A 27,907-nucleotide genomic window follows, 5' to 3' on the forward strand; every position below is an offset into this window, starting at 1 on the left:
GTGGGCTCGATTTGTGGGTGTGTTTAATTGTTTGCACTCTACTTTTAGTGGGGGAAGGGATTAGCAGGCTGCTAGCACGCTAATAAGAATTAGTCCTTGTGAACAACATACTTCTATAATCCTGCATACACTTCACCACTTAACTGTCTCTGTTTCATGGCCGCTGGCTTTTAGGACAGTATGATCACATCTTATGCGGGGGTTCGGTTCCAAGAGTTCTACGCATGCACAAAAATCTATATATTGGTGTCTAAAGGATTTTCTTAAGAGTGATTTTGATGTGATGCTAGGAATGAGGATTGCAGGATGCCAGTTGATCTTTTTTATGTTCTGACAGTTTTGAGTAGTTCATGTTCAGCAAAGTTGACTGTTATAGTTGGAGTCCTCAGGTGGATGTAATTCATTTAAGTGTGAGATACAGTGCTGACTGAAACATACTTCCTTGCCTCCATCCCTTTGCATCCCCCCCCCCACTCATACACAATTCTGTTGTTGGCTTACTTGGATGAGTTGTCTTAGCCCTTGCTGTGCCCCATAGACACTTGTGTGTGTGTGTGGTTGCACCCATCATTCCACTGTAGTTATGGCCCCGATTCTCACTTTAGAGCAAGGATGGGGGAACCTGTTGCCAGATATTGTTGGAATGCAGTTTCCACTAGCCCCAACCAGCTTGACGTATGGTCTGGGTTGAGGGGAGTTGTATTTCAACAACAATTGTAGGATCACGAGCTCCCTACTCGTTCAGTGTATTTGGGGGTGTATAGCACGTTAGGGAGACTTGGCAAAATGGGTCTTTGCAACTGGGTTCTATAAAAGGAATAGTCCCATACCAGTTGTTCTGATTTATATTTAAATGAGCCAAGGCTCCCAAAACATTCCTCTCATTTTCTATTGCACTATGTGAAGCAGTAGTAAAGGGAATAACTCTTCTGTACATGCCACTATGTTACACCGAGGACTTTCTCTTTTTGAAGATCAATCTGGGGAAAAGCTGTTCACACTGTGCTGCTCTGTATTGAATCCAATTAAAACCCTTGCCAATCTGCTATTATTGATAAGGAGGCCAATTGAAATCCTGCTTATATCTTCTTCATTGATCAGTGTGTTCAACAGAGGTAAATATAAAGCAAGATATGTTGCTGCGACATTCACCAGTTGGCGAGGATGATGGCAGGAGGGAGCAAGGCTTTCTTCTTGCTGAGCAATTCGGAAGAATATTTTGCCTAATATCTCTCAAATGACAGAGACTAGAAACTTCGTTGGAAAAAAGTAAGCCATGAAACCAAATTACTGATCTATTCATTGGGCAATGAGTTGCATTACAAAATAAGTCAGAACTTGAATAAGTAGGCAGGGGTAGCCATTATGCCACCCAGATGTTGTTGGACTTCACCTCCCATGAGCCCCAGACAGCATGGCTAATGGTCAGAAATGATGGTAGTCGTAGTCAGTGACATCTGGAGGGCAGCATATTGGCTACATTTGAACTATGACAACACGAAGCTTGTGGGTGCTTGCTATGTCACCATGCCAGTTTCCAGCAAAAGTATGACCATGCTTGAAAAAAATTCAGCAAGTGCTCTAAGGCTAGAGTAGGGTTGCTAATTGGCCTTACCTATCTCTTTCCAAATTATGTACAAGAAGTAAGCTAAAAGGTAAAGGGCCCCTGGACCATTAAGTCCAGTCAAAGGTGACTATGGGGTGCGGCACTCATCTCGCTTTTCAGGCCAAGGGAACCAGTGTTTGTCCACAGACATCTTTCCGGGTCATGTGGCCAGCATGACTAGACCGCCTTTGGTACAACGGGACACTGTGACAAATGCCAGAGTGCACGGAAACGCCGTTTACCTTCCCGCTGCAGCGGTACCTGTTTTATCTACTTGCATTGGTGTGCTTTCGAACTGCTAGGTTGGCAGGAGCTGGGACAGAGCAACGGGAGCTCACCACTGTCACGCAGATTTGAACCGCTGACCTTCCGATCGCCAAGCCCAAGAGGCTCAATGGTTTAGACCACAGTACCACCCATTCCCTTGCACAAGAAGTAGATTTGCTTTGCATTTGGAGGAGCAACTCCTTTCGATATTCTCAACTTCCACTTTCATCCTTGCTCAGAGGATGTCATCTGAGATGCAGTTTTAATGTGACCAAGTAAGAAGGAATATGTCTACCTATTTAGTCATACCTTCTTAATATCTTTGCTAGACTAATAATGGCACAGATTACATGTGACTATAGGACAGGTAAAAGTACATGATACTGTAGGAGAGAGAAGTTAACTCTTAATACTGTGTTTCCTTAACATTTTGTAGCACTAAATTGAGAACCTTGCCCAGAAGTTCTTACTGGAGTAGTTTCAGCTGAAAGAATCAGCAGCATAGGTTTTATATGGGACCTTTGTATGCTGTATTCAGGCACTATTTTCATTCAAAGTTCTCTGCCCTACCCTTCCTAGCTGCTGTGATTAAATCAAAATATTCTGGGTGGGACGCAAGTTTCAAATGCATGGAGTGTGCAGCTGATAAATTTCCTGGTTTGGACTGTGTATTTGGGGGAAGCTTAGAAAACCACTGGGCTAAAAGCAGATTGTTGAGGATTGTTTAGGATAATATGCAGTAACTGTTTAAGCATTTTCCATATGTTCCTTGTCAAATATTTCTTTCTTGTAAAAATGTAGCTCGCTACGGGGCTTGAAGAGAATTGCCTTTGCATTTTAAATAAATGATAACTACTCTATTGGGACACTAATTGAAATATCTAAAAGCTGTTATTTTCTTTTTTATATACTTGGTATACTAATGTTATTGGTAATACCCATGCAAATGCCCAATTTCCTACCAATTCCAAAGAAAACAGGTTTTTTGTTAGTTTGCTTTACGATTGGCATGTAGCGTACTGCTTTCCTTCACAAGCTGCAATATCAACCATTAGAATGAAAAAAATCTTCAAGTGCTGTGAAACTGGTCTGTTTTTATTGTTGTTTTGTGTAGCGTGAACCCTATTGGGATCATTCAGATGTTTTCAGTATATTTTGCAATGTTGGACCCTTTGTATGTGTTTGTATGATTGTGGATTAAAGTGCAGTAGGTAAGAAAATGATCACTGATGGCTGTTTTGCAAAAGTAGCATGAACTAATGGCTGGGACGGGGAACTGTAAGTTGTTGGACATCAGTTCACATCATTTCCAGCAAGTATGGCCAATCGTTATGATTCAGGAATGATGGGAGTTGTAGTCTAATAACAGGAGAGCCACATTCTAGTATAAATAATACTAGAAATAGTAGTTCTTGGGATGTTTTAAGAAATTTACAAGACTTAAAACTACCTGTAAGTGCTTCCTAGCCAGTGATAATATGCCTGTAGACTCAGAAAAGCCATACCAAAAAAGTTAAAGCTTTCACCACATATTTAACAGTACAGTGGTACCTCTGGTTACGTACTTAATTTGTTCTGGAGATCCGTTCTTAACCTGAAACTGTTCTTAACCTGAAGCACCACTTTAGCTAATGGGGCCTCCCGCTGCTGCCGTGCCACCGGAGCATGATTTCTGTTCTCATCCTGAAGCAAAGTTCTTAACCCGAGGTAATATTTCTGGGTTAGCGGAGTCCGTAATCTGAAGCATATGTAACCTGAAGTGTATGTAACCCGAGGTACCACTGTATTGTGTATTTAAAAGTGCTTCCATTTTTGTTAAGCTCCCCCCCCCCACATCATATGACCCACTAACAACAGAGCAGTGGGGGTGCAGCTTGGTGAAAGGATTGTTGCTGCTGTCACAGTGCAGCTATGAACCTCAGTAGACTGCATTTACTTTTACAGTTGGCCAGGTTTTGCCATCTTCTGTGGCCAATAACCTAGGAGACTGATGAACTGTTAATAGTTTTCTCAAGGCTGTGGAAGATATGCACATGTTAGACATAGTTCTCTATATGCATCTGACCATTTTCTCTGGCTCAGGACACCTCTGATTATTGTCGGAAGTGTGTGAGAACATGCCACTGGCAACTTGCTTTTTGTTGTGTTTTGGTAGTGCGTCCCCCCCTGACATAATGCATGATGGTGGCAAAAGTCACCTTCATATATACGAAGAAAATCACAGTAGTATTGGTCTTGGCATTTACTGACTGGCATGAAACAAAATGTAGGCAAAAGTTTTTACCAGTGTAAAATGCAACAGAGGCTTTGGCACGGTGCTCCTTTTATGCGGTTTAGCTTCTTATCTCCTTGATTGGATAAAGGGCTTTTAAACACCTCCCCCTGCCGCTGTGTGACTACAGAGAGAGTTCATCTCTCATGCATCTTATCTTTGAATCCTCTTTGCTTGAACCACATGAGCAATGGTTTCTACCAGAACCACAGCTGTTGCTCACACAGGGGATCACACAGTGTGTGTGTTTTATGCGTATTGAAGAATTTTGATTGTTTTTTGGTTCATGGGGAGTGGGGGAAGCTGCTATGGTGTGCAATAAATGGCAGTTCTGGGTCAAAACTTCCCCCAAAAACTTTTTGCTGTGGGTGGTGGTGGAGAAATAGATATTACGTCAGGAAGGTGAAGGAAACTGCCTTCCCTCTTCTGCATTTTTTGGGAGAGCCATCATTCAGCAAAACTGAGTTTTAAGCTATTTTTTCTGAAGGGGGTTGTAAAAGTTGTGTGTATGTGTGTGACTTTTGCACTCCTCAAAGTTCTGGAAGGTGAAAGGGGGGACCCACTGGAAATGGCTTGGAAAAGGGCCACTGTGGGGAGGCAGACTCTGCAGAAATTATGTCCCCTTTCCACAGAATGAACCATGGACCAAAGAATGGACCAAAGAGCCTTCCGTCTGTGTGAAGGACACTGTTGGATACATCCCATTGCATTTCTTGCAAATCTTTATTACCCATTGGAGTGCTTGGAAGAGAAGGATGGTAATTTAAGCAGCCAAATAGTTTCTTAGAACTTTTAATTCCCTAACAAGCCATAACTTCTACTATTATTCAGCTATTATTTTCAAGATTTTGGGGTGCGTGCTGTGCTTTTCCAAGGGCTCAACTTTGAAGGCATATTTCTTATTTCAATCAATGGTTTCCTCCCTAACCCTCCATTGTGATACATTTTAAGGGATAGGTTCATGCAGTTCATTCTGAAAACATTGATTGGAAAGACTGATAAGTTTAGGTAGTGATTTATTGCTGTTGTCAGTCAGCCACAGTCATATATACTCCAGTGAAGTTTTTAAATTAAAAATGGGCATGCCATTATGTTTTCTAAAGTGAATGCAAAAGAACCATAATCACTTGTCTCAAGAAGTATTTAAGATATTTCTGTGGTCCATATGGTGCTCTGACAGTGGAATGCAGCAATTCACTTAAAGAATTAAATCAAGTATTTTGAAAAAGGTCAGAAGGTCAGTAAGGATCAATATATATTTCCTAAGGCTCAGACAGAGCTACTCAATCTTCACCAATATATTTTCAGGATTTCTCTTAGATTGGAAAAAGTGCACAGACAGCACAGAAGTGAGAAGCACTCAGTGTGTTTTTCCTTTCCACAACCAATAACAATCTGTGGGGCCCATAAGAAGCTGCAAGAAGAAGGGCATCAAGGGTACAGATGCAAAATTAAGCCTTATGAGTGTTTTATACTATATTGGTAAACATGTATTTTTAAAAGACCTGTCAATATATTTCTGCAGTTCATCACACCATTTTCTGTTGAGAAAAGAAAAACCAAATAGGTTTCCTTCCAAACAGCATATTAAAATAATACAAATGGGAAATATAAGATTGTAAAGCTGTTGTATCTCGATTGACACCATACCATAGCAGGAGGACCAGCCAGATTGCAGGGTACAGGGTGAAAGTTATGCTGCTATTGTAGATCAGGGTCTGAGGCTGAGAGAGAGAGTGTGTGAGAGAATGGGACTTATGTGCAAGTGTGTATAGGACTGCAGCTATGGTCAGGAAACTCATGAGGGCTTCCAGGAAGATGGTTGGGTACAGAAAGTTGCAGATGCAGCCATTCCCTGTGGGCTACAGTAGAGGAATCAAATCATGCTGAGAACATGTTAAACTGAAGTAACTCTTCATGTGAATGTATCCCAGCAGCATGTTACCGTACTAAAATGGTTATATATTCTTTGAAAATGGAGTTTTTGAATGCATCAAATCAACCATTACTGTGCTATGTTGCAGTAGTGCATAACTGTGTGCGGTTTTCCAAATGATAAATGCTCACTTTGGTTCCACTCTGCACATGCTCCTTTTTGCATGCTTATTTTTGTCTTATTTCTGATCCATTTATCCAACCATGAAATTATTTTTTTTAAAAAACAGATTTTTGTGTGTCCAGAAGAGGGTGATATTTATACTATCCCAGGAGTTCCCAAACAGTGGTCCATGGACCACTGGTGGTCTGTGAGCTTCATTAAGGTGGTGTGTGGTGTGTCTGTAAAAATACATTTAAAATTGTACAGCATCTAGCACAGTGCATTACAATTTGTACAACAATAGCCCACCAAGTTCTTCAACAAGTTTCCAGTGGTCTGAGATGGGGGAAAGGACTGGGGGGGGGGCACTGTATATGTGTCTCTTTATCTTCAGCCAACAACTCCTTCCATTCTCAGGACTCTCTGTGACTACTGAGGAATGACACAAACAACTTTATTTTTCCTTGTCTTCCCCTACACACCAGCCAATTTACTTTTTGTTTACACTTTGTGGTACCTATTATTGCTGAAAGACTCTAAAGCCTGCAAGTCCCAGTTCTGAGGATCTCTTCAGCTACTCTAAGCACTAAACCATGGGTAGGCAAACTAAGGCCTTGGGGCCGGATCCAGCCCAATCGCCTTCTAAATCCGGCCTGTGGACGGTCCGGGAATCAGTGTGTTTTTACATGAGTAGAATGTGTCCTTTTATTTAAAAAGGCATCTCTGGGTTATTTGTGGGGCCTGCCTGGTGTTTTTACATGAGTAGAATGTGTCCTTTTATTTAAAATGCATCTCTGGGTTATTTGTGGGCCATAGGAATTTGTTCTCTCCCCCCCATATAGTCAGGCCCCCCACAAGGTCTGATGGACAGTGGACCGGCCCCCTGCTGAAAAAGTTTGCTGACCCCTGCTAAACTACCAAGTGGCTTTTACTTGTAACTTCTCTGTGAATAATTCCTCCTTGGGATATTAGAGGGGTTGCTCTTTCTTTCTCTATGGCATTGTCTGTCTTTTAGCAGCAGCAGAGGTTTACCCATCTCCTGAACGGGCAGCCATGCATACTTTGGGTAGGCTGTTTTCAGCCTGGTGGGTTGCAAGTTGTGCAAAGGTACTCTGATATTTTTGATCTCCCCTATACCCTATGTATTGGAAGATAACGTATGTGCAGTTTTAAATAGTTTTATATGTTTTAATCTTTTAACTAAGAAAACAACACAAAGGTACCAGAATAAAATATCCAATTGAAAATATACGATATAGAATCATAGAATCATAGAGTTGGAAGAGACCACAAGGGCCATCGAGTCCAACCCCCTGCCAAGCAGGAAACACCATCAGAGCACTCCTGACATATGGTATAGAATCAGATTAAAATTGCTGCCACTAGTACAGTGGTACCTCGGTCTACGAACGGTCCTGTTAACAAATGATTTGGACAACGAACTCCGCAAAACCGGAAGTAGGTGTTCCGGTTAGCAAACTTTGCCCCGGAAGACAAACGGAAGCCGAACGGTGGAAGGGCACCGGCAGCGGGAGGCCTCAGTAGGGAAAGTGCGCCTCAGTTTAAGAACACTTTGGTTTAAGAACGGACTTCTGGAATGAATTAAATTCGTAAACTGAGGTACCCCTGCATGCAGTTGCAAAGTGTCTGATTCTCTTCTATATGGTACAGAAATAATGAGAAACCATCTCATGTGCCATAATTCCAGGATAGGGTATTTGGCATTTCTAACATTGCTTAGTGGGTTTTATTTGCATGTGGGCAATCCAGTCTTATGGTTTTGCTTTATCTGTTTCGTAACAACAGAAGTTCTGGCTGATGCAAGGCAAAGGGTGGAGGAAAGAGCCAATAAGTAGTTGTGCCAGCAGCATTAAGTTGATTATGGCATGTGCAGCTGCCCATGGCTCTGTCTTGCTCTTCAGTTCTGGCGTGTGGTTTGAAGTTTGCAAAAGGAAGTTACAAGAACACCGCCACTTGCCTAGTATATCAAATATTCTACAGAGATGAAGCATTAGTTGCTAGAGGTCAACTAGCATATTATTACCCTTCTCATTAAGCAACTTTTCCTAACCTAGAGGGAATTCTAGAATGATTTTCATAATTGCAGGGAGGAACTTTACAGTCAGGTAGTACTTAATAAATGGGATCCTGAGGCTTGTCCTATGTACATAGGTTATACATGTGGATTAAGCCTTAGGACTCTCATACCTTCACTCACTGCATATAAAATATTTGATGTGAACTGGGGCTTACACAAATAAACACTTGGTCATAGAATTCTAACACCCTTCCTTCCACTCTTTTTTTTTTCATATTGTGTGAATGTGGCCTATTGGCATAAGCCTTTAAACAGTGGTACCTTGGGTTACATACACTTCAGGTTACAGATGCTTCAGGTTACAGACTCCACTAACCCAGAAATAGTACCTCAGGTTAAGAACTTTGCTTCAGGATGAGAACAGAAATCGCGCGGCAGCGGGAGGCCGCATTAGCTAAAGTGGTGCTTCAGGTTAAGAACAGTTTCAGGTTAAGAACGGACCTCCGGAACGAATTAAGTTCTTAACCTGAGGTACCACTGTGCAGTGGTCATTAGTTCATTAGTAGTCACTAGTTCCTTGTCTGTGAATCAGCTCTAGGTAGTTTTAAAGCCAGATCCTAAATGTGTCGTTTCAAAGCCAGAACCAGAAATGTGTTCATAGAGTTAATATTAATGCATTATGCCAAATGTCACAACTGAAATTATGGCCATTTATATTTGCTTTTTTTCTTTTCACACAATGCATTGCTATGGGGAAACCTATTCTTGCTGTGTGTGTTTTAACACTATCTGACAAAACTTCAGCATTGTTCAGCTCTGTAATTTTCCTTTTACTACTCTGTAAGATAAGTAAAAAACCTTGTGCCTTTTTCTTGAGATATGAATTTTGTTTTGTCTTTGGGCAGCTGAAACAAAAAGACTCTAGCTTGTTATGCACAGGGTAACAGAAATAAAATGATTTTATTTTATTTTTTTACGTAGTGCCCATTGAAAAGTAGGAGAGCCCTTTAAAGTTGCTGAGCTTAATTTCAAAGATATTTTTACTATGACTCGCAACTGAACAGTTAGCATAATGATCCCTGAGAATAAATTTAGTTCTAAACTTATTTGATAGCTATATATGGTTGCTGTTTGTGGATAAAGTCTTCTACAGTCTATCAAAGACTGTATCTTTGAAGGAATGCATCTGCGAAGGAAAATCTTTTGCAGCCTGGCTTGAATTTAAGATGGTGTGCATGTAAGAATTGGATGCATACTTAAGCATGTGCTCCTAATTTTTCATTCTTTTAACTGTGGCTTGAACTTCCCTGCGCCTGACTTCATATATAATGGCGTGCCTGTGGGAGGTAGGTGTGGTTTTCCCAAAATGGCTTGGTGGACCAACCTCTGAGACCTGGCAAGCCGAATTAGGCTTGTGGGCTAGACATTCCCCCACCATCGGCCTGTCTCCTTATCCATGTACAACTTAGTGTATGAGACAACTAGACAATAGGATCTGCAACTGACAGAGTGATGAGAACAAACGTATCAAAGTATAGAGCTTTAGAGATATTGTTGAAAGAAATATTTTATCTTTTGATGGGAGTGGGTGGGTATTTTGCAGTACAAAATGTTGACCAGATGCGAATGCTTTCCGTTTGGTTTACTGGTGGGATGACATAGGGTATTCAAAAGGTAAACCCTTTAAAAGATGAATACTGACCCCATTGTTTCCACTGTGGTTTTTCCGAAGCATTTTCCAATTTAATAAAGAAAAACTGGTGTTACTTTGAACTTTGTCAGGATTGTTCTAGGCCACAGTTTGAATGATCCAAAGATTCCTATGGAAAATGTTATTTCCCACCAGCAGCCATACTTCTCTCCTAAACTGCAGTTCGATCAAGGAGATAATAATTTGGCAAGCTTTGAATGAATAGTAAAAAATAAAAATTCCCATTAATGCCTTTGAACTGTAGATGTGCATGAGACCCAGACAGGCTGTAAAAAGGTATTGTTAAATGTTTACGTAACAAAAACCAACAATTTCCTCTAACACTTCCCCTAAAAGTTTTTATTTCTCTTCAGCAGGGGGTTCATTTACAAGCATTTTTACAAAGCAAATTCTTTGGTGCTTCATTCAAAGGTGAAATTCAACAGGCGTGCAGGAATTGATTTCAGTTCATTTTGTTGCAAATAGTTGTGTTCATGCGTTTTCTTTATTTTTTTGCCAGAAATATTCTGGCCATTTTAAAATGGTCATTTTAAAATCTGACTGTAAATAAATAGCATTGAAGCATGGCTCAGAAACTGGGTTGTAAGTTAGCTTGATCATTATACTACAGGAAGTGCTTTGTGCTTTCATACAAAATGAGCACTAAACATCAGTGTTTATAAGAAGTGAGAATGGCTGTTACTATAATGATTATTTGAAATTATTAGTCATTTTTCTTATAAGAAGTAACACAAAGCAACTTAGAAATATTCATTAAAAGCTACATAAAACTAAAACAGAGTAAAACACATTCATGTTTATAAAAAGCAGGGCTGAGACTTCCCACCCACTGAAGGAGGCCACATAATTAAAAACCAAAGGGCTGGTTGGAAAAGACACATTTTTGCCTTCTAAACTTTTGCCTTTTGGCTTCTGAACATAGGTACAGTGGTACCTTGGGTTACATACGCTTCAGGTTACATACGCTTCAGGTTACATACGCTTCAGGTTACAGACTCCACTAACCCAGAAATAGTGCTTCAGGTTAAGAACTTTGCTTCAGGATGAGAACAGAAATCGTGACCCAGCGGCGCGGCGGCAGCAGGAGGCCCCATTAGCTGAAGTGGTGCTTCAGGTTAAGAACAGTTTCAGGTTAAGTACGGACCTCTGGAATGAATTAAGTACTTAACCTGAGGTACCACTGTAATAGGAGATTGCATTACATTGATAAGGAACTAAAATGCATGTCATATTCATGACATTCAGAGAATTGGTATTTGTATAATGGTAGATTTGCAACTGTTTTGAAATGAAACAAATGAAGTATATTTTTCCAACCAAGTATGCCCGTTTTTGATTGCAATAAAAAGGCACTTGAGAGCTTGTCACGGTTTGTAAGAAATTGCATGCAGTTACTAGAGCTGGGCAATATCAGCTTTTCAACATCACGGTTTATTGCCAGCTAAACATTGCAGTGTGGCGATATACCACAATGTTGGAAAAAATGAGCTGCATTGGCCTCTGCTCGCGAGACACTAGGCGAAACTGCCCCAGCTCTCACCTCGGGAACCGAGGCAATTTCACCTAGGCTCGCAGGCAAGGACAACGCAGCTTGATTATAAATAGAGCCTCTTAAGTGCTTTGCAGAAAAGGGGGGAAAAAGTGTACACGGGACTTCAGGGGGAGGAAAATAATGGGAAGGCTCATTATGCCAGAGAAAGATCCTATTCTGTTATCGCTAAAATACATCTGGTTCCATGGAATGTGAGAGTATAGCACTATAACACCATTGGGCTGGAATGCCATACAATTAAGCCCCCCCCCCCCCCCCGCTTTCTGCTTTTCTAGCCACTGTCATTCACCATGTTGCTAAAATAGCCATGAATGGAAAGATTTTTCATTAATACTACTGTATTTTTAAAATTAGCATTATCGTACAATAGTACTGTAGCTCCATAATACCAAATAACAACAAAATTGTAGCATGGTGGTTTTGGAGTGTGAGATATTTCTCTTCTTCCAGACCTTCGCCTGATTAAACAATCTATGGCCTTTTAAATGTGTTGGGGAGGTTATTGTTGTGTTATATGTTTTGTGCTTTTATGCTGTAAACCACCCTGTGATCTTTGGATGAAGGGCAGTACAGTATATGCATTTAAAATAATAATAGTAATACTAATACATCTCATTTAAAACAAAAATCACTGAGCAAGCCATCGTGTCCAGTGCAAATGTTACAACGAATGTCTGAAAGGCTTAAAATGTCCCCACCCACAGCAACTCAGTTTCACACACTGGTGTGGGCAGAAACAGGGAAGTGCAGTACTCAGTACTGTGTTGAAAGTTGATGGCAATTCTGCTTATAGTTTACAGCTGAAGATTAGTATCGGGTATTAGTATCAAGTATTAATATTGGCACCAGCGGCAATTTTATAGTTTATACAAACAATGAGGCATATGTCAGAACGATGCATATGGTCTACATCACAGTTTGGCTTGCATGAAGCATTCGTATTTAAATATTTTAATTATTATTTTTTCTCCTTCCTGTATAAACCCTGTAGACTAGCACTGCTGCTGATACAATATAACATTTTAGTTGTGGACAATAGTCCAAGCAATGGAGGTTATTATGTATCATTTTGGGTTTGTGTGACGATTTTAGCATATACCCTTTGACAAAGCTCTGTGGAGTACAGTACAGTATTCGGGGATGATGCTCTGATTGTATGTAGTTGTTTTATCTTTGTTTTAAATAAAATTTGGGGGTGGAATATTAGCACTTGTTAGGAGGCAAGCGTCTGGACATCTTCACAGTAATTATTATGATCATTATTTATTAAATTTGTTATCTTGTTCAAGGCAACCAAAGCGACTTACAACCAAATAGTAGCCTGTTATTGACATAAATCTTGGAGACAAATATCCACATATGTTTATGTTGAGGAAATAATTTGTAGAGTTGTTTGAAAAAATTGTATTACAGTGGTACCTCGGGTTACAAACGCTTTAGGTTACAAACTCACTAACTCGGAAGTAGTACCTTGGGTTGAGAACTTTGTCCCAGGATGAGAATGGAAATTGTGCGGTGGTGGCAGCGGGAGGCCCCATTAGCGAAAGTGTGCCTCAGGTTAAGAATGGTTTCAGGTTAAGAACGGACCTCTGGAACGAATTAAGTTTGTAACCCAAGGTACCAATGTAGTTACATATAAATATTTTCTCATCCGTAAAAGAAATGGTAAAATGGTATCCAGGATTGAAGACTGCAGTCCTAAGTACACTTATATAGGACTGAGCCCTACTGAACATAGTGAGACTTAGTTCTGAGTAAACATTCATAGTACTGCTTTGTAAGACTGGTTTGGGCAAAGAGACGAGGGGAGAGACAGCATGTGACCTTTCTTATATCAGGAAATTTTTTATGTCTGATGTTTTACCATTTTTTATGTGGCTGGGCAACCTCAGCCAGTTGGGTGGGGTATAAGTAATAAATGATGATGATGATGATGATGATGATTAGTCCTGTTGGCAATTCTTGAGATCAAGAGCATTACATTTGTGTAGATCCTTTATTCCACAGAGAGCAGAACATATTTTCAAAAGCATCTTGTATTAAGTTGGTTTATCTATTAACCTAAATTTTAATTTAAAGTATATTATTATTATTATTATTATTATTATTATTATTATTATTATTATTACTATTAAATTCTTCACTATAAAGTCCAAGGGCAGGTAATGACAATTTAAAATAAAATATTAAAAACCATTTTAGAAACAAAGAATTACAGTTACTGAAAGGGTGAGGCCCAAAAAATGTGCACCTTGGGTGTCAAAGGCCAGGGTAAATAAGTTTAGGAGATTTGTCTTAGTGGGGTTTTCTACCAATACAGAAACAAACATAGGGTGCAAAGTTTAATAGGAAGATGAATGAATTTGAAGCTTTGCTTCATTTTAATATGAAGATTTAATATGTTAGCGCCAGAATGCAGGTTACACCAGGGCTGGCTTACGGTTGAAGATTAGTATTGGGTATTAGGCAAGGTGAGGAAGCTGCCTCAGGCAGCTGATTTTGGATGCCACAAAATGGCTAGTTATTTAATTTATAATTACTGTATTTTGCATGAAGAGGTGGTTGTGGGATTTCTTTCCTGGGTGCCAAAACAACCTGGCTGGTCTGGGCTGCGATGCGACTCAATGCTGGGACAGAGCCCCATTTGCTGTGCCAACTCAGGCATTGGGATGTTTTGGTGAGGTAAAAAGGCACATATAGTGTTGGAAAAATCAACATTTTTAGAAAAATAGTACATAATTGATAAACATTGTGAAGACAAACAAGTCCCCACTCCCACTTCAGTGTAAAGCCCTGAAAAGATGTGCCTCTGCGATATAAATTCCTTATAAAATACCATTATGGCTGATAACATGAGAAAACAAGGAAAGATTTGTTAACGGGTAGCATTATAACAACACCTAATGCAAATGTGGCGGTGGTGTTTTCCCCCAAACCATTTGTTATAATAGAAGTTGTCTTTAGGTGTAGAGAAATCTGCCCTTGCAAGAGGAACATTAACTCTGAGTGGCACTTCAAACCAATGTAAAGCAAACGAATGCAAAGCTAATGGTTTCTCGTGAGGTACTATTGTTGATGTTTGCAGTAAAAGGGGACATGAGCATCACCTACTCATTCCAGAGTTATGGAGACAGATAACAGTATTTAAAAATGGAAACAGATGCAAAGTGCAAGGAGAAATGCTGTGGGGGAAAACGGCAGGAATTTAGCATGCAGCAGAGGCTCAAGCGGAATATAAGAACCCTGGGATAGCGATGGGGGCCAGTTAGTAGCATTTGGAAAATGTAGGTGTGTTTTGAAAGACCATATTTTTGTGTTAAAGCTAACCTGCATTTGAAACCCCTCCTGATTCATATTAGGATTTCTGCCGCTGAGTCATGGCAGACAGAAGACCAGAGAAGTCATGTGAACAAGCATGTGAATCACTCAGACAGCAGGATTACGAAGTGGCGGTGAAGCACTGCACGGAGGCCCTCTTTTCCCTCAGCCGGTACCCTCCCAGTCACTTCCCAGAAGCGTGTCAGGCTGAAATCGACCGCATCAAAATTGAGAGCCTTCTCTATAGAATCGCTTCTTCTTTGCAACTTGTGAGTGTGATGTTTACAATCGAATCCAGTGAAAATAATTTGATTTTATTGTATGAGTACGTGGAAATCGAAAAGCCTTTATTGACATCACACTATCCTGCTGCTCAGAGCTAGCAGTCAATTATTTACCTGCTTGGCTACATAATTGGAGTGGGAGACATACTTGGTCCCCGCGCTCTTAGCTTTCATGGAAGGTGGGCATACACGGTCTGGTTTTTTTGCCCTTTTTGTTGGGTAAAGTAAAAGATGCACGGACGGGTGTTCTTTATTTTGCCTTATTTAAAACAATACTTGTGTTGTACCGTCGCTGGAGAGAGACACTGTTTCAGGTTAGAAAGGTGGATGAAGTGGGTTTGCATTGCCTGAGTAGGGGTGGGGGGGAAGGTTAGGGAACAGGGCGGGTGTGCCGCAGGTATCCGATGAAACGAATAGGTGTTTGTTTGCTAACATCTGGTTCAAATTTAATTTCAAGATTGCCTGCATTAGAGCAGCTTTCAAGATTAAACCTAAGTGCAGTTTAGATCTGATCTATTAATGGGGGCAAATGTTTCAAATAGTAGGACTATTGATTTTTGTACTGTTGCAAACCTTTGGGGTTCTGCAAGTCTGAGGATATCTTCCTTGGTGTGTGTGTATAGGGGGTCGAGGTTGTGTGTGGTGCTAGTTTGGCTGCATTAGGGATCCCCAAGTGGAGAATGAATTTACTGATTGTATTTAAGATTTGAGCTGCAGTTTTGATTACCAACTGTGAACGGGTGCATAGACAGTTTCACTGAAATCAGAGAGGTTTGCATACTCCTGGCTGTGCTTGGATTACAGTCAAGAGTGCTGCTGAATTAATCACATGTTTCTGTTTAACTGCTGCCTTAAACAAATTCATAAGCAAATATGTACTTATTGCTTATGCTGTGTCTAACAATATATATATTTTTCTTTTTTCAGAAAAACTATGGAAAGGCAGATGAAGACTGCAGGCACGGTATGAAGACGCAGTTTTTTGTTACAGCTTATAGCAATGTGGTTGGTTCTTTGGAGTTTAGTCTAGAGAAAAGGATTTGTCCAAAATGGAAGTATTGCTGTGAGCTTTATAAAAACAATATTTGCCACTTTGCAAAGAGAAATCGTGCAGTACGTCACAGAGTATGTTCTCTAAGTATCAGCAATCTTCTTGCACTCTCTAAAGTAGAGTTATGAGAACATAATCCTAATTGTTGTTTAAAATGTACCGTATTTTTTGCCCCATAGGACGCACTTTTTCCCCTCCAAAAATGAAGGGGAAATGTGTGTGCGTCCTATGGGGTGAATGCAGGCTTTCGCTGAAGCCTGGAGAGCGAGAGGCATCGGTGCGCACCGACCCCTCTCGTTCTCCAGGCTTCAGGAAGCTATCCGCAAGCCTTGCAAGCCGGGCGGGAGTTCCCGCGGGCTCACAAGGCTTGCGGGCAGCAGCCTGCAGCCCGGGCGAGTGTCCGCAAGCCTTGCGCGCCCGGCGGGAGGTCCCACCGGGCGCGCGAGGCTTGGGGCGGCAGCCTGTCACCCGAAGCACGCGGAGCCCTCCGGAGGGCTACCCGTGCTTCGGGCGAGTGTGCGCAAGGCTTGGGGCGGCAGCCGCGGTTGGGGGGGAAATAATTTTTTTTTATTCATTCCCCCCCCCAAAAAAAACGAGGTGCGTCCTATGGGCCGGTGCGCCCTATAGGACGAAAAATACGGTACTCGGTTGTTGAGTCTACCTGCTGTGCTCCAAGGTTCAGTAGTATCGCTGTTAACTCTCAACCTGATACAACAAAATGCTGGAGTCAGTTGAATTAAAGTATGTATTTAGAAACATTGCCCTGTAGGCCAGTGGTGGGGATCCTGTGGCCTTGCAGGTTTTGATTCATTGGAACTCCTATCATCCCCGATTGTTGGCCTTGCTGGCTGCAGAGTTGAAGTATAGCAGCCTTTGGAGGACCATGATTTCCCACCCCCTGCGGTAGATTATGCAGAGTAGTGCAGCTTCTCTATTACTAGCTTTTAGCAATGGGAAGCACTTTGGAAGCTTGACATAGCTGCATATGGATGCCAGGTAACTTGCAATATATAATAATAATAATAATAATGACTTAATTTGCATTTCTGGTGATCCTGCTTGCCATGCTTATTTATTCTACAGTATTCTGACATGGTTGCCTTTAACAATCTTTGTTCAGAGGTTTGGATTTTTGTTTAAATGACTCTCCTCATTAAATAATTATGCTGTGAGCTTTAATTGGCTTGAGAGGTAGGTTCATTAACACCCATGTATTAAACAGCTAAAGCTAAATTGATGGGGAGGAATTTTAATGGGAATCATGTGTTGTTTTGGTTTTTGTGTATTACAGTCATTTCAGATGGGGGGGAGAATCCTTTCCTCCTTGCAAAAGGTGGCAGCTTTCATTATCTTAAAAGGCAGCTCTTTTGAGGTTTAGTAATATGAAAACTTACTTACATTGGGTTGGTTACAAGACATGCTGGATCAGTAAGTGCTATTGCCTGAAAGCTCTATGCAATAAAGCATGGAATTGGAAGGAGACATATAGGAACATATATAGGAGGTTACCTTAAGACTATTGGTCCATCTAGTTCAGTATTGTCAACACTGATTGGCAGTGTCTCCCCAAGATTTCAGGCAGGGGTCTCTCCCAGGTGTACCAACAATGCTTGGGATCTACTGGTTGCAAAGCATGTGCTTTAAGATTGAGTTGTGACCCTTCAGTTCTGATCCAGGACTCCAGAGGCTCATTCTCTCCCCCCCCCCACTGTTCTGAATGTCCCTGTTTGTTCAAGTGTATTGTTGATTCTCCGTGTTTTATGGCAAATGGTATTTTAAATTTGTTTTGAACGCTGTATTTCATAAATGTTAGCCATTGTCGGCTCTGATGAGAAACAGGATTATAAATTTAATTAATATATACATGTTGATCTCTGTCTCTGTCTCCCTCTCTCCACATCTCAAAAACATTTCACTACTCTGCTAATGTTTCTTTTACTCTCAATGATGGGAGAGCAAAGGGAGGTATTTGAGGGTGCCAGTTTGGATATCCTAGTCTTAACTTATGTCAGTTCCAAAATGTAACAAGAACTGCCTGTCTCATTTCATAACATATTTTGGACAAAGAGCACCAAAGAACAAAGAGTATGGAGCTCTCCATTTTTTAATTAGATTTTGTTCATGTTAGGGAGATGACCCAGCCCTACATTAAACACTGTTAAATCCCACTTAATTCGTTGAGAGAGTTACATACATCAGTGTTGACTAGATCACTGATCTTCAACTGGTGGGTCAGGACCCACCGCTGGGCTGGGGTCTGATCTAAGATGGACAGAAGCACTACTACCATGGAAATATATGGTAAAAGATTAAGAAATGGGTCTCCAAATGCATGTTGAAAAGATTGAAGATATCTGGACTAGATGATGCTGTTATGTTTTGATAATACAAATAGGATATTAATTAAAGCTTTGTATCTCTACCTCTCCTGCAGTTGTGGCTTTTGTTGTTAAATACGTTGCCAGTATCTGTACATTGGGAGCACAAAATTCATGTCAAGATTTAATTTTGTATTATTAAAATTAAGCCAGTACAGACATAAAGAAAATACACAATGCTGATTTGATTAGGACTGGTTCTGGCGTAAATAGGTTATTGATTATTTCCTTCAGATGCAGTTCATTGGAAATGTATTCTGTGCTTCCTTTATTGAAAATGAATTTCAATTAGGAAAAAGCGTGTAGAAGAGCAGTGGAAGTTTAGAAGTACTCTTCATTAGGACAGAAATTATGCAGGACAAATTCCTAAGATGAGGATGGGGAACTTGTTGCCTTCCAGATGATGTACGGTTACAGCTCCTACCATCCCGGAATGTTGACCAGATATAGCACAATGTTTAAGTTCAAAGCAGAGCTAGAAAGTTTCACATAAAACGTGAGCAAAAGGAAACCACAGAGTGGAAAATGAGGGAGGATATTTTAAGATTATATTTCTGGAAAAACCCCCACTTAATTTTACTTCTGTGATGTAGTTCAAGTTGGGGTGCCTTAAAAAACTGGTGTAAATAATTGGTGGCGAATAATGGAATATGGTTTTCACTTTAGTATTGGGAGAAGGACTGGACAAGGAAGATGACACTTTCCGTGCAGTGCTTTGCTGCATGCATCTTAAAGGGAAGCTGCAGATTGTATCGAACGCTCTTTCTAAATCACTGATGGGTGAATCACTGGTAGGTGACAATTGATTATCTCTGGTTTTTTGAACTAATATACTTTATCTAGTAACGAAGGGGCTATGTCAGTAACTTTCAGCACTAAATGAATTGTGCTGAGCCCTAGTGAATATATTAATGCATGCGGATGTTTATAGATAAAGTGAAACACGACTCCCAGTTATATCCACGACTCTGATCCAACAGAGTTTGGCAGCTGTTGCATGTAACAAATACATTGGGTTGGATCCAGAGCTGCAGAAAGTCCTTTATCCTTGTTTCTAGCATCTAAGATTATGAGTGTGTAAAGCATGTGAGAGGGCCACCTGAGTTTGCTTCTCCTTGTATTCTGGCTTCTGACTGGAAAGGTAATTGATTTGTAGCACTCAAGCAGCAACTTCACTAGCTGCCTCTGCCTGCTGCTGACAGACTGCTCAAGACTTGCATCCTGTGGTATTGCTTGCAGTGGCCAAATACTCCTTCCCAGCTTTCACCAAGGAATCTACAAAAATCTCTCCGCTGCTGCTAGGCCAGGCATAGGCAAACTCGGCCCTCCAGATGTTTTGGGACTACAATTCCCATCATCCCTGACCACGGGTCCTGTTAGCTAGGGATGATGGGAGTTGTAGTCCCAAAACATCTGGAGGGCCGAGTTTGCCTATGCTTGTGCTAGGCCTTTTACTTCTGCCTTCTGACCTTCTGAGTCTAGACTAGAGGATGGTGTCAGCCTTCAGTTTCTTTTGGTTTAAACTGCACTGGAGATGGTGAAATCCACATAGCCATGGCTCTTTCAGACATACTGACTTCCCTTGGATTTTTTACATAGCAGTATGTTAATAGGGTAATAAGTTAATAGGATCAATATTTTGACGAGTGATCCAAAGTATGTTAACATAAAATTAACTCAGTATAGGAAAGCAATATAGGAAAGCTATAATGAAGTTCTGTTTTTTTAAAAATAAACAGCTGAAAGCCTTTCTTGTTTAATTTTCTTTCAAAAGCCAGGGGTTCGGTTTTCTTTTGCAGGTGCTGATTCATTAGCAAGAGATAAATTCACAGTCTTAAAACTTTAACTTCCACCTTAAAAAAAGAATTTGAATCAAACCGTTTATGTGTTTTATCTTATTTCTTTGGGTCCACTTATATTTGAAAGACTAAGGAAGTTTTCTTTTTTGTTCATAAATTTGACTCCTGTGAGCAGATTACATCAGGATTCATTGCTGTTTTGCTGTTGTTTATGAAACACATTCTAGCAGGACACACAGGTTCAGGACACATGCATTGTCAAGTAAAGAAAGTATGTTTGTTTTTAAAGCTATGGCTGATACAAACAATATTAAGCATACACTTTTTGTTATAACTGCACATAACCTTGCAAAATTTACTGATACCAGCTTAAAACATAACAGCTGTGCTAAAAAAGAAGTTAGAATCAAAGATAAAATCTGAAGACCAAAAAATTGCATGGATTGTCACGTGTTTGTTATATACCGTATTTTTTGCTCTATAAGACACACGTTTTCCCTCCTAAAAAGTAAGGGAAAATGTGTGTGCGTCTTATGGAGGGAATGCAGGCTTCGCGGGCTATCCCAGAAGCCAGAACAGCGAGAGGGAGCGCTGATAGATAGATAATACTTTATTCGGCTATAAGCCCACAAGGTAAAACCAATCAATAAATAAAATAGCTAAAATATTTCAACGCATAATCTCCTTCACGTTACATACAATCTCTAGATGTACCATATTGTGGCCTTGAATATAAAGATGGTGGATAGAGTTTACTAGATTTTTAATAGTCATGCAGCATTCCATGAAGTCTTTTATATGAAAGAACTGAATTCAGGAATCTGGCAACCTGTAATGTTCTATAAGAGTCAATGTCCTGGAGTAGATAGGCTAGATGTAATTCAGGTGGTTTAGCAACAGTTTCCAAAATGATTGAACTCAGAATCCTTGATCGGGGAACAATATATAAAGGACAATTAAACAAGATATGATAAAGGGATTCTATTGATTTGTTGTCACATGCGCATAAAACAGAGGTTTTACTGTTAGAAAATCTATTGCTCAGCACATTTGAGGGGAACACATTAAATCTGGCTCTAACAAAAGCGAATCTATGCGACGCAACCGATAAGGTAGACAGATATCGAGGTATCTGGGACATAAATGTAATGCCCTGATTTATCGGGGAACATGTACCTCCACCTGTAGTAAGATTTTGTTGCAAATCAACCTCCTCCAATCTTTGTTTGATGACCTTTTTTGCTGTAATTAGATCTAAATTTAGTATATCGGAAGGAGAGATTCCATAAGACAACAGTTTGGAATGGATTTTTGTTGCCCATGGGCTGGTAAATTCATCTCTCCAAAGGCACTGAATAAGATGGTAATTGGGCAATTTATGCCAAAGGGACAGCCAGTAATTAAAGGCATGTCTCCACATCAGGATCTCTAAGGAGGGGGTCTTAAGTTCTAAGCGAATAGCCGAGTTGCTTACACAGGAGGGTAGTTTCAAAAGGCGTCTGAGAAAAAGATTTTGCAATGTCACCAGAGGCATGAGGTTTACAAAAGCGCCCCATAAAGGGACCGCATAGGCCATAGATGCAACCACTTTTGCACTATAAACTTTTAAGGCAGAAGGAACATGCATAGCCCCCTCTGTAAAGGAAAAGCGTAATAGAGCGTAGATAAGGGCTTTGCCCTTATTTTGTAGGTATGTGATATGCGCTTTCCATCCCATATTATGCTGGAAGTAAATTCCTAGATATTGAAATTTGTAGACTTGTTCAATTGGCTTCCCCTCGAGTTCCCACCTATACAATTTACGACTCCTGGAAAAAATTAGAACTTTAGATTTGGAATGGTTAATAGTAAGTAAATTTGTTTGGCAATATAACGCGAAGATCTTAAAGGCCCTCCTCAAACCGATTCTTGAATATGAGAGGATCACCGCATCGTCAGCGTACAATAGTAAGGGGCAGCGATAGTCTGCAAGCCTGGGTGCATGAATGGTGGTTTGGGCCTCAACTAGGGGAGTTCTCATGTCACTAATATAGAGGTTAAAGAGATAGGGGGCAAGGATGCACCCTTGTCGTACCCTCTTATTTATTGGTACAGAGTTTGTGAGATCGCCCTCAGGTGTTAACCTCACCCTAGCGGCCGTCCGAGAGGGAGCGCTGCGCAGCGCTCCCTCTCGCTGTTTTGCTTCTGGCTTAGCTGCGCAAAGCCTCCGCAGGGCACGGGGAGCCTTAATCTCTATAAATTGCAATCCAGTAGTCCCCAAGTGGGTGTCTTTGGGCCATAGGTGTAGATCTTCCTATCCATAGGCAGCACCAGAGGTTGCAGCCACAGAAACCTCTGTGGCTAGACCAGGGAGAAGAGTCGGTGGAAGAAGACTGGAAGAAATTTAAAGTTTATTTACAGAAACATTGTAAAATTAAGGAATGTTAGAAGGATGTTGGAATGAAGTTATGTGGTTTTAGCAGAAATGTTATAAAAGATTAAGAAAAAATAGATTGTTAATTGGTGAGAATGTAGAGTTACACTATAGTAAGATAAATTATTAGGATAAAAACAAAGAGGGAAAGGACTTGCTGAAATAGCAAATTGAACTAGAATACAAAAAAGGGAGGTGTGAGGAGGTCAAGGAAACAAGCAAATGAAAGATAAGTTATGGAAGGATTGATTTGTTTTTTCTTTCTTTTTTCTTTTAATTGTTTTCATTTTTTTGTGTTTTTGCATTTCTTCTTTTTTCTTTTTTTTCAATTCTGTAATCTTCCAAAACCTTAATAAACATTACTTTTTTTTTTTAAAAAAAGAAACCTCTGTGGCTATCCCTCTTCTTCCATTGGTGCTCTGATGGTAGAGGCGAAAAACAAAGAGGTTTTCCAAGGGCATCTTGGGGCAGATCAGGAGAAGCACTTCCATTCCACTTGCACACTCCTGGAATGGGGTAAAAAGGACACCTGCCATGGACCTGACACCTTTCCTTTCCCATTGGAATCAATGTGGGAGGAGTTGTTAAAGCTAATGGAAGAGTGATTTTTAAAAAAAGGAAAAACATGTCCTTGTTACATGGGCTTTGGGTTAGGTGGTTTGTTTGCTTTTGATTCTCCACTCGTCTTTTGAATTGCCCTGTATTGATCGTTTTTATATGGGAAAGTTCTGTTTTGATCTCACTAGCATGGATGGATTAGCTGTTGGTATCTAGCATGCTTCCTTTACTAGGAAAGGATCTGGCAGCTCCTTTGGTCTGAGGTTCGCCTTTGAAGTACGTTGTACTTCAGTGGAAAGAAAAGGGGGGTAGAGTTGCACAGGGAAGTTAAGGCTCTGTTCCTCTCATATCAGGTTCACCAGGTAATACTGGCTAGACCAGCCTCCAGGTCTGTAGTTTTCAGCTGTCCTGGAGTATTAGTGTTATCAGTTGTTTTTTAAGAGAGTCACTGCAGACATGTTTATGGTTGGAAAAGAAGGAAGGAATTTATAAGGAATAAAAAGAAACTCCTGCCCAACAGAATGGCTGTAGTAAAAGTGTTAGGACATACGTTCTGACCATATAATTTCTCTCTCCATATTTTTAAGTTTTAAAATGTTTCCCATGCTTTAAAAAGTTTCCCATGGATTTTAAAATAGTAATAGCATTTTTCCGTTTTGGACCCCTTGAAAAAGTCTGCCAGCACTTTCAGTGTATTTTCACTCAGTTTTAAACTGTCCTGTAGTGACCACAAATATGTAATATATGTTTTGTTATAAACAAGGCCACCGATAATCGTGGTCTGCCTTTTGCTGGGAATCTCAAGTGGGCATCTGTGAGAACAGGCTACTGGACTAGATAAACTAACTGGCCTGATTCTGTAGGACTTTTATATGATACTGTGTTCTTATGGTCCAGTAGCTCTCAAAACTAGTTTTATTAACCTTGTAAACAATGGTTAAAAAAACAGTTTTTGCAGTTGACAAATGGACAGCATGTGATAATGTTCTTTCTTGGCAGAACGGGATGGTAACTAAAGATCTGACGAGGCTGAAAACACTTCTTGTTGAAACAGAGGTAAGTCTATGTATGATACTGGAATAAATAAATATATTTCCTTTATAGAACTTTGGACTTTATGCGCTGAGTTTTATTAGCACAGTTTAACGAGCTTCACCCCCCCTCCTTTAAAGCCGTCTACATGGTTGTTGATTTTCTTTATTCTTTTATATTTGTTTTCTGCTAAAAAAGACAGACCCAAGAAAGCTGAGAAATTGCTTTTTTGTGGTTTGTAATGTGATGGAGAACATTTTGTTTCTTCATCTGTAGTAAATGATTCCTTTGTCTAATATTAATCACCCACTGTTAGCCTATCTTTAGCCAGGGTCGGTCCCAAGATTCTGTAGGCCCTTGGACAACAGTGTATCAGCACCAAGCTTTTGGTGTCTTGTTTGGCACTGCCCCTGCTCCGAAAACATCCTTCTTCCCTCTTTAGGCCACCCCTTCGTCTTCTAACCGAGGTTCCTCTCATTCAAGTAAAACTCTTCAGAGCTTTTATATCACCCCACCACACATGATGCTTTCCAACTGGGCCAGTTACCACAATAATCAGGTGTAGGGTCATCAAATGTAGAGAAGTAGTCTGATGGATTTTGCATTTGTGAAAGAGCCTTGGAGGCCCATTTCCCACATTCACTTTTGTTAAAGCCAGAGGTGATTTTTTTTTTTTTTTATCATTCCCACTGCTGCATGGTGAATATTTCTAATGAATGTAACCCTTGGTGGTGACAACTGCTACTATGTCAGGAAACCTGTTCTTCTCACACTTTTAACTTGGCATGGTAAGTCTCCAAGGAGGGGTGCATATTGTAAGAAATGTGTGCCACATGAAACATGACATCAAATAAGCTTGTAATGACTGTACTTCATCAAAATAAACATGGAAATTGGATCTATTTTTACATATGCTGCACAGTCTACCTACCCAAGGGAAGCTGTAAAAATGAATATTAAGTGTATAAGGGACTGATTCAGCCAACATTAAGCAAATTTAAACTCAATTGATTCCAATGGGGGGGGGAATAAGTTCTTATGTTTTCCTATGGCAAATGTTTTGCAACATGCCAAACAAAAAAAATCACACAAAGACCTAAGCTTAAAAGATCTTTCTTAGTTGCTGCATTTTGCTTGAGAATAAACAGCCTGATTCCTAAACTTAGCTATTTTAAAATGGACCACTTCTCACTTGCATCCCCAGGGAGATTTTAAAAGGCTTCCAAGGTAAACTCAGAAATTTCCTATTTAGACAACGAAATGTGTCTCACACTCGTCCGCTTTTCCATCTCTGTTGAGACAATTCCCTCTATCTCTTACCACCTCCGTGATTTTCCCAAGGTTTTAGGGGAGTGAGAGACCAAAGAAGCAGATTTCTTTGCCTGTTTGTCCAAGCACTCCTTCCCACCAAAGATTATTTGGGTTAAAAGCAAATGATCATGATATGCTCCAGACTTAAACAGAGACGCTGCTTCTGTCCACATAAACTGGGCAAGGTCAACAGGTGGCGGAAAGCAGCACTGAGGACGGGCAGTGACTGTTGTCACTGCAGCAAAGAATAAAGTATCAAGTTGCAGGATCAGTGGCTGCTCTGATCAAACCAGCCCTCTGAAATGCATCACAGCAGTGAGTGTATGTAAGCACATGTGTGCTGCTACAGCTGCCGCCGCTGGTTATGGCTGCCTCCCTATCCAACCATCTAACAGTGCTAAGTAAAATGAACTGGGTTGATGGTGGAATCGGTGGTGGGTCCTTTTGATCCCCCGGGCACTTGGACCACCCTCACTGATCTCTGACACTAGTCCTGACTTTAGAAAGAATTAGGTTTCAAATTTACGCTACTAGCACAAATAATTAACAGAATGAGCAGGTTTGGGAGCAATCCTAAAATATAGCTTAGTGTTAACATGACAGTGCTCCCTCACCTCTCAGCCATGAGGAGCTAACCAGAGTTTCCAGTTATGTCTGAATTTAAGGAAGCACTGGTTACTTTAAATTTTGGTTAGTGAATGAGCCAGGATTATAAACCTGGCCTGAACAAAACATGGTTTGAATCATAGTCTTGAAGCAGCAGGCTTAACATTTATTACCTTTATAAACCTAAATTTATATTTGTTCCCTCAAACAGTAAAACGGAAGTATATTTAATGTTTACATTTTTATAGTTAGTACTCAGAATGACACAGGCTTGCCGATCAGAAGGTCGGCGGTTCAAATCCCTGTGATGGGGTGAGCTCCTGTTGTTCAGTCCCAGCTCCTGCCCACCTAGCAGTTCGAAAACACGTCAAAGTGCAAGTAGATAAATAGGTACCGCTCTGGCGGGAAGGTAAACGGCGTTTCCGTGCACTGCTCTGTTTCACCAGAAGCAGCTTAGTCATGCTGGCCACTTGAACCGGAAGCTGTACTCCTTCTCCCTCGGCCAGTAAAGCGAGATGAGTGCCGCAACCCCAGAGTTGTCCGCGACTGGACCTAATGGTCAGGGGTCCCTTTACCTTTACCTTACTCAGAATGATACTTGAAATTAATTTTGATTTCTTTATTGATTGACTTAATGTGCTCAGCATTTTTTTTTCTTTTTATGATTTCAGGCAGCAGTTGGTAAAGTGCCCTCAGTATACCATGTAGAAGAATTGGAGGAAGGTAAATAAAAATAGCTTTTGAAACTACCGAATGAGGGATTGCAATTGTCTGTCAATTGATGGCTAAACCGTGGCTATCTCACAATTTGGGATCAATTATTATAAAAGACTAGGAAGTGGCCTCTAATGTGATTTTTTAAACTAAGCATGAGATTGTAATCAAGAGACCCTGGATTGTACAGTGGTATCTCAGGTTAAGAACTTAATTCATTCCGGAGGTCCGTTCTTAACCTGAAACTGTTCTTAACCTGAATCACCACTTTAGCTAATGGGGCCTCCTGCTGCTGCCGTGCCGCTGGAGCACGATTTCTGTTCTCATCCTGAAGCAAAGTTCTTAACCCGAGGTACTATTTCTGGGTTAGTGGAGTCTGTAAGCTGAAGTGTCTGTAACCTGAAGCGTCAGTAACCTGAGGTACCACTGTAATAGGTTGGATCCAAAGATCCTCCCACCAAATGGGAAAGGCAGATGCTGACTTCGCTACTCTATTCTCTCCCTGCTTTGTTCTCTCCCTGTAAGGGAGGGCCCCCAGAAAATGATCTGAGGGCACTGCTATGTGGGTGGACTGTGAGATGGGAGGGTGGGGGCTATGGAGAAGGGGCAGGTCACCAAAAATTGAGTAGTGACAACTGATTTTCTATCGTCTCCCCATTAGCCCTGAGACCCCATGTTGTATCCCGCCCCATTCAGCATTGTCCCTGAATCCTCAGCAAAGCATTTTGACAGAGTTTTCAGTGATAGCGGGGGAAAGTGGTGGCAGCAAAGTCAGAGATTCTCCTGCAGAAGGGGAGAGATGGAAAGTGATCCAGCACAAGGACTCCTGTTATTAGAAGCTCCCTCTGACCCACCGGCCACTAGATTCCACATTTCATATGTTTCTGCTGTTGAACAAGGGGCTGTTGGCTTTTCCTGCTTGCAAAGGAATGTAATTACAGCGGTACCTCGAGTTAAGT

At 40.7% G+C, this 27,907-nt stretch overlaps 1 protein-coding gene across 5 annotated transcripts in view; it reads left to right on the forward strand.

Annotated features, from left to right (window-relative positions):
- The window catches only part of HELZ (helicase with zinc finger), a 111,827-nt gene that overhangs the window by 12,277 nt on the left and 71,643 nt on the right, over positions 1 to 27,907 (forward strand). For 4 of the 5 annotated variants that reach the window (XM_053375343.1, XM_053375342.1, XM_053375345.1 and 1 more), the window contains 5 exons: positions 14,844 to 15,071; positions 16,014 to 16,050; positions 19,182 to 19,306; positions 24,285 to 24,341; positions 26,906 to 26,957. In XM_053375343.1, the coding sequence (XP_053231318.1) occupies positions 14,862 to 15,071; positions 16,014 to 16,050; positions 19,182 to 19,306; positions 24,285 to 24,341; positions 26,906 to 26,957 (481 nt within the window). In that variant the 5' untranslated portion in view covers positions 14,844 to 14,861. The remainder of the gene's footprint in view (positions 1 to 14,843; positions 15,072 to 16,013; positions 16,051 to 19,181; positions 19,307 to 24,284; positions 24,342 to 26,905; positions 26,958 to 27,907) is intronic. The other variant, XM_053375346.1, reaches the window with a different exon arrangement.

The sequence above is a fragment of the Podarcis raffonei genome, chromosome 2 (assembly GCF_027172205.1).
Source record: "Podarcis raffonei isolate rPodRaf1 chromosome 2, rPodRaf1.pri, whole genome shotgun sequence".
NCBI classification, from domain to species: Eukaryota; Metazoa; Chordata; class Lepidosauria; order Squamata; family Lacertidae; genus Podarcis; species Podarcis raffonei.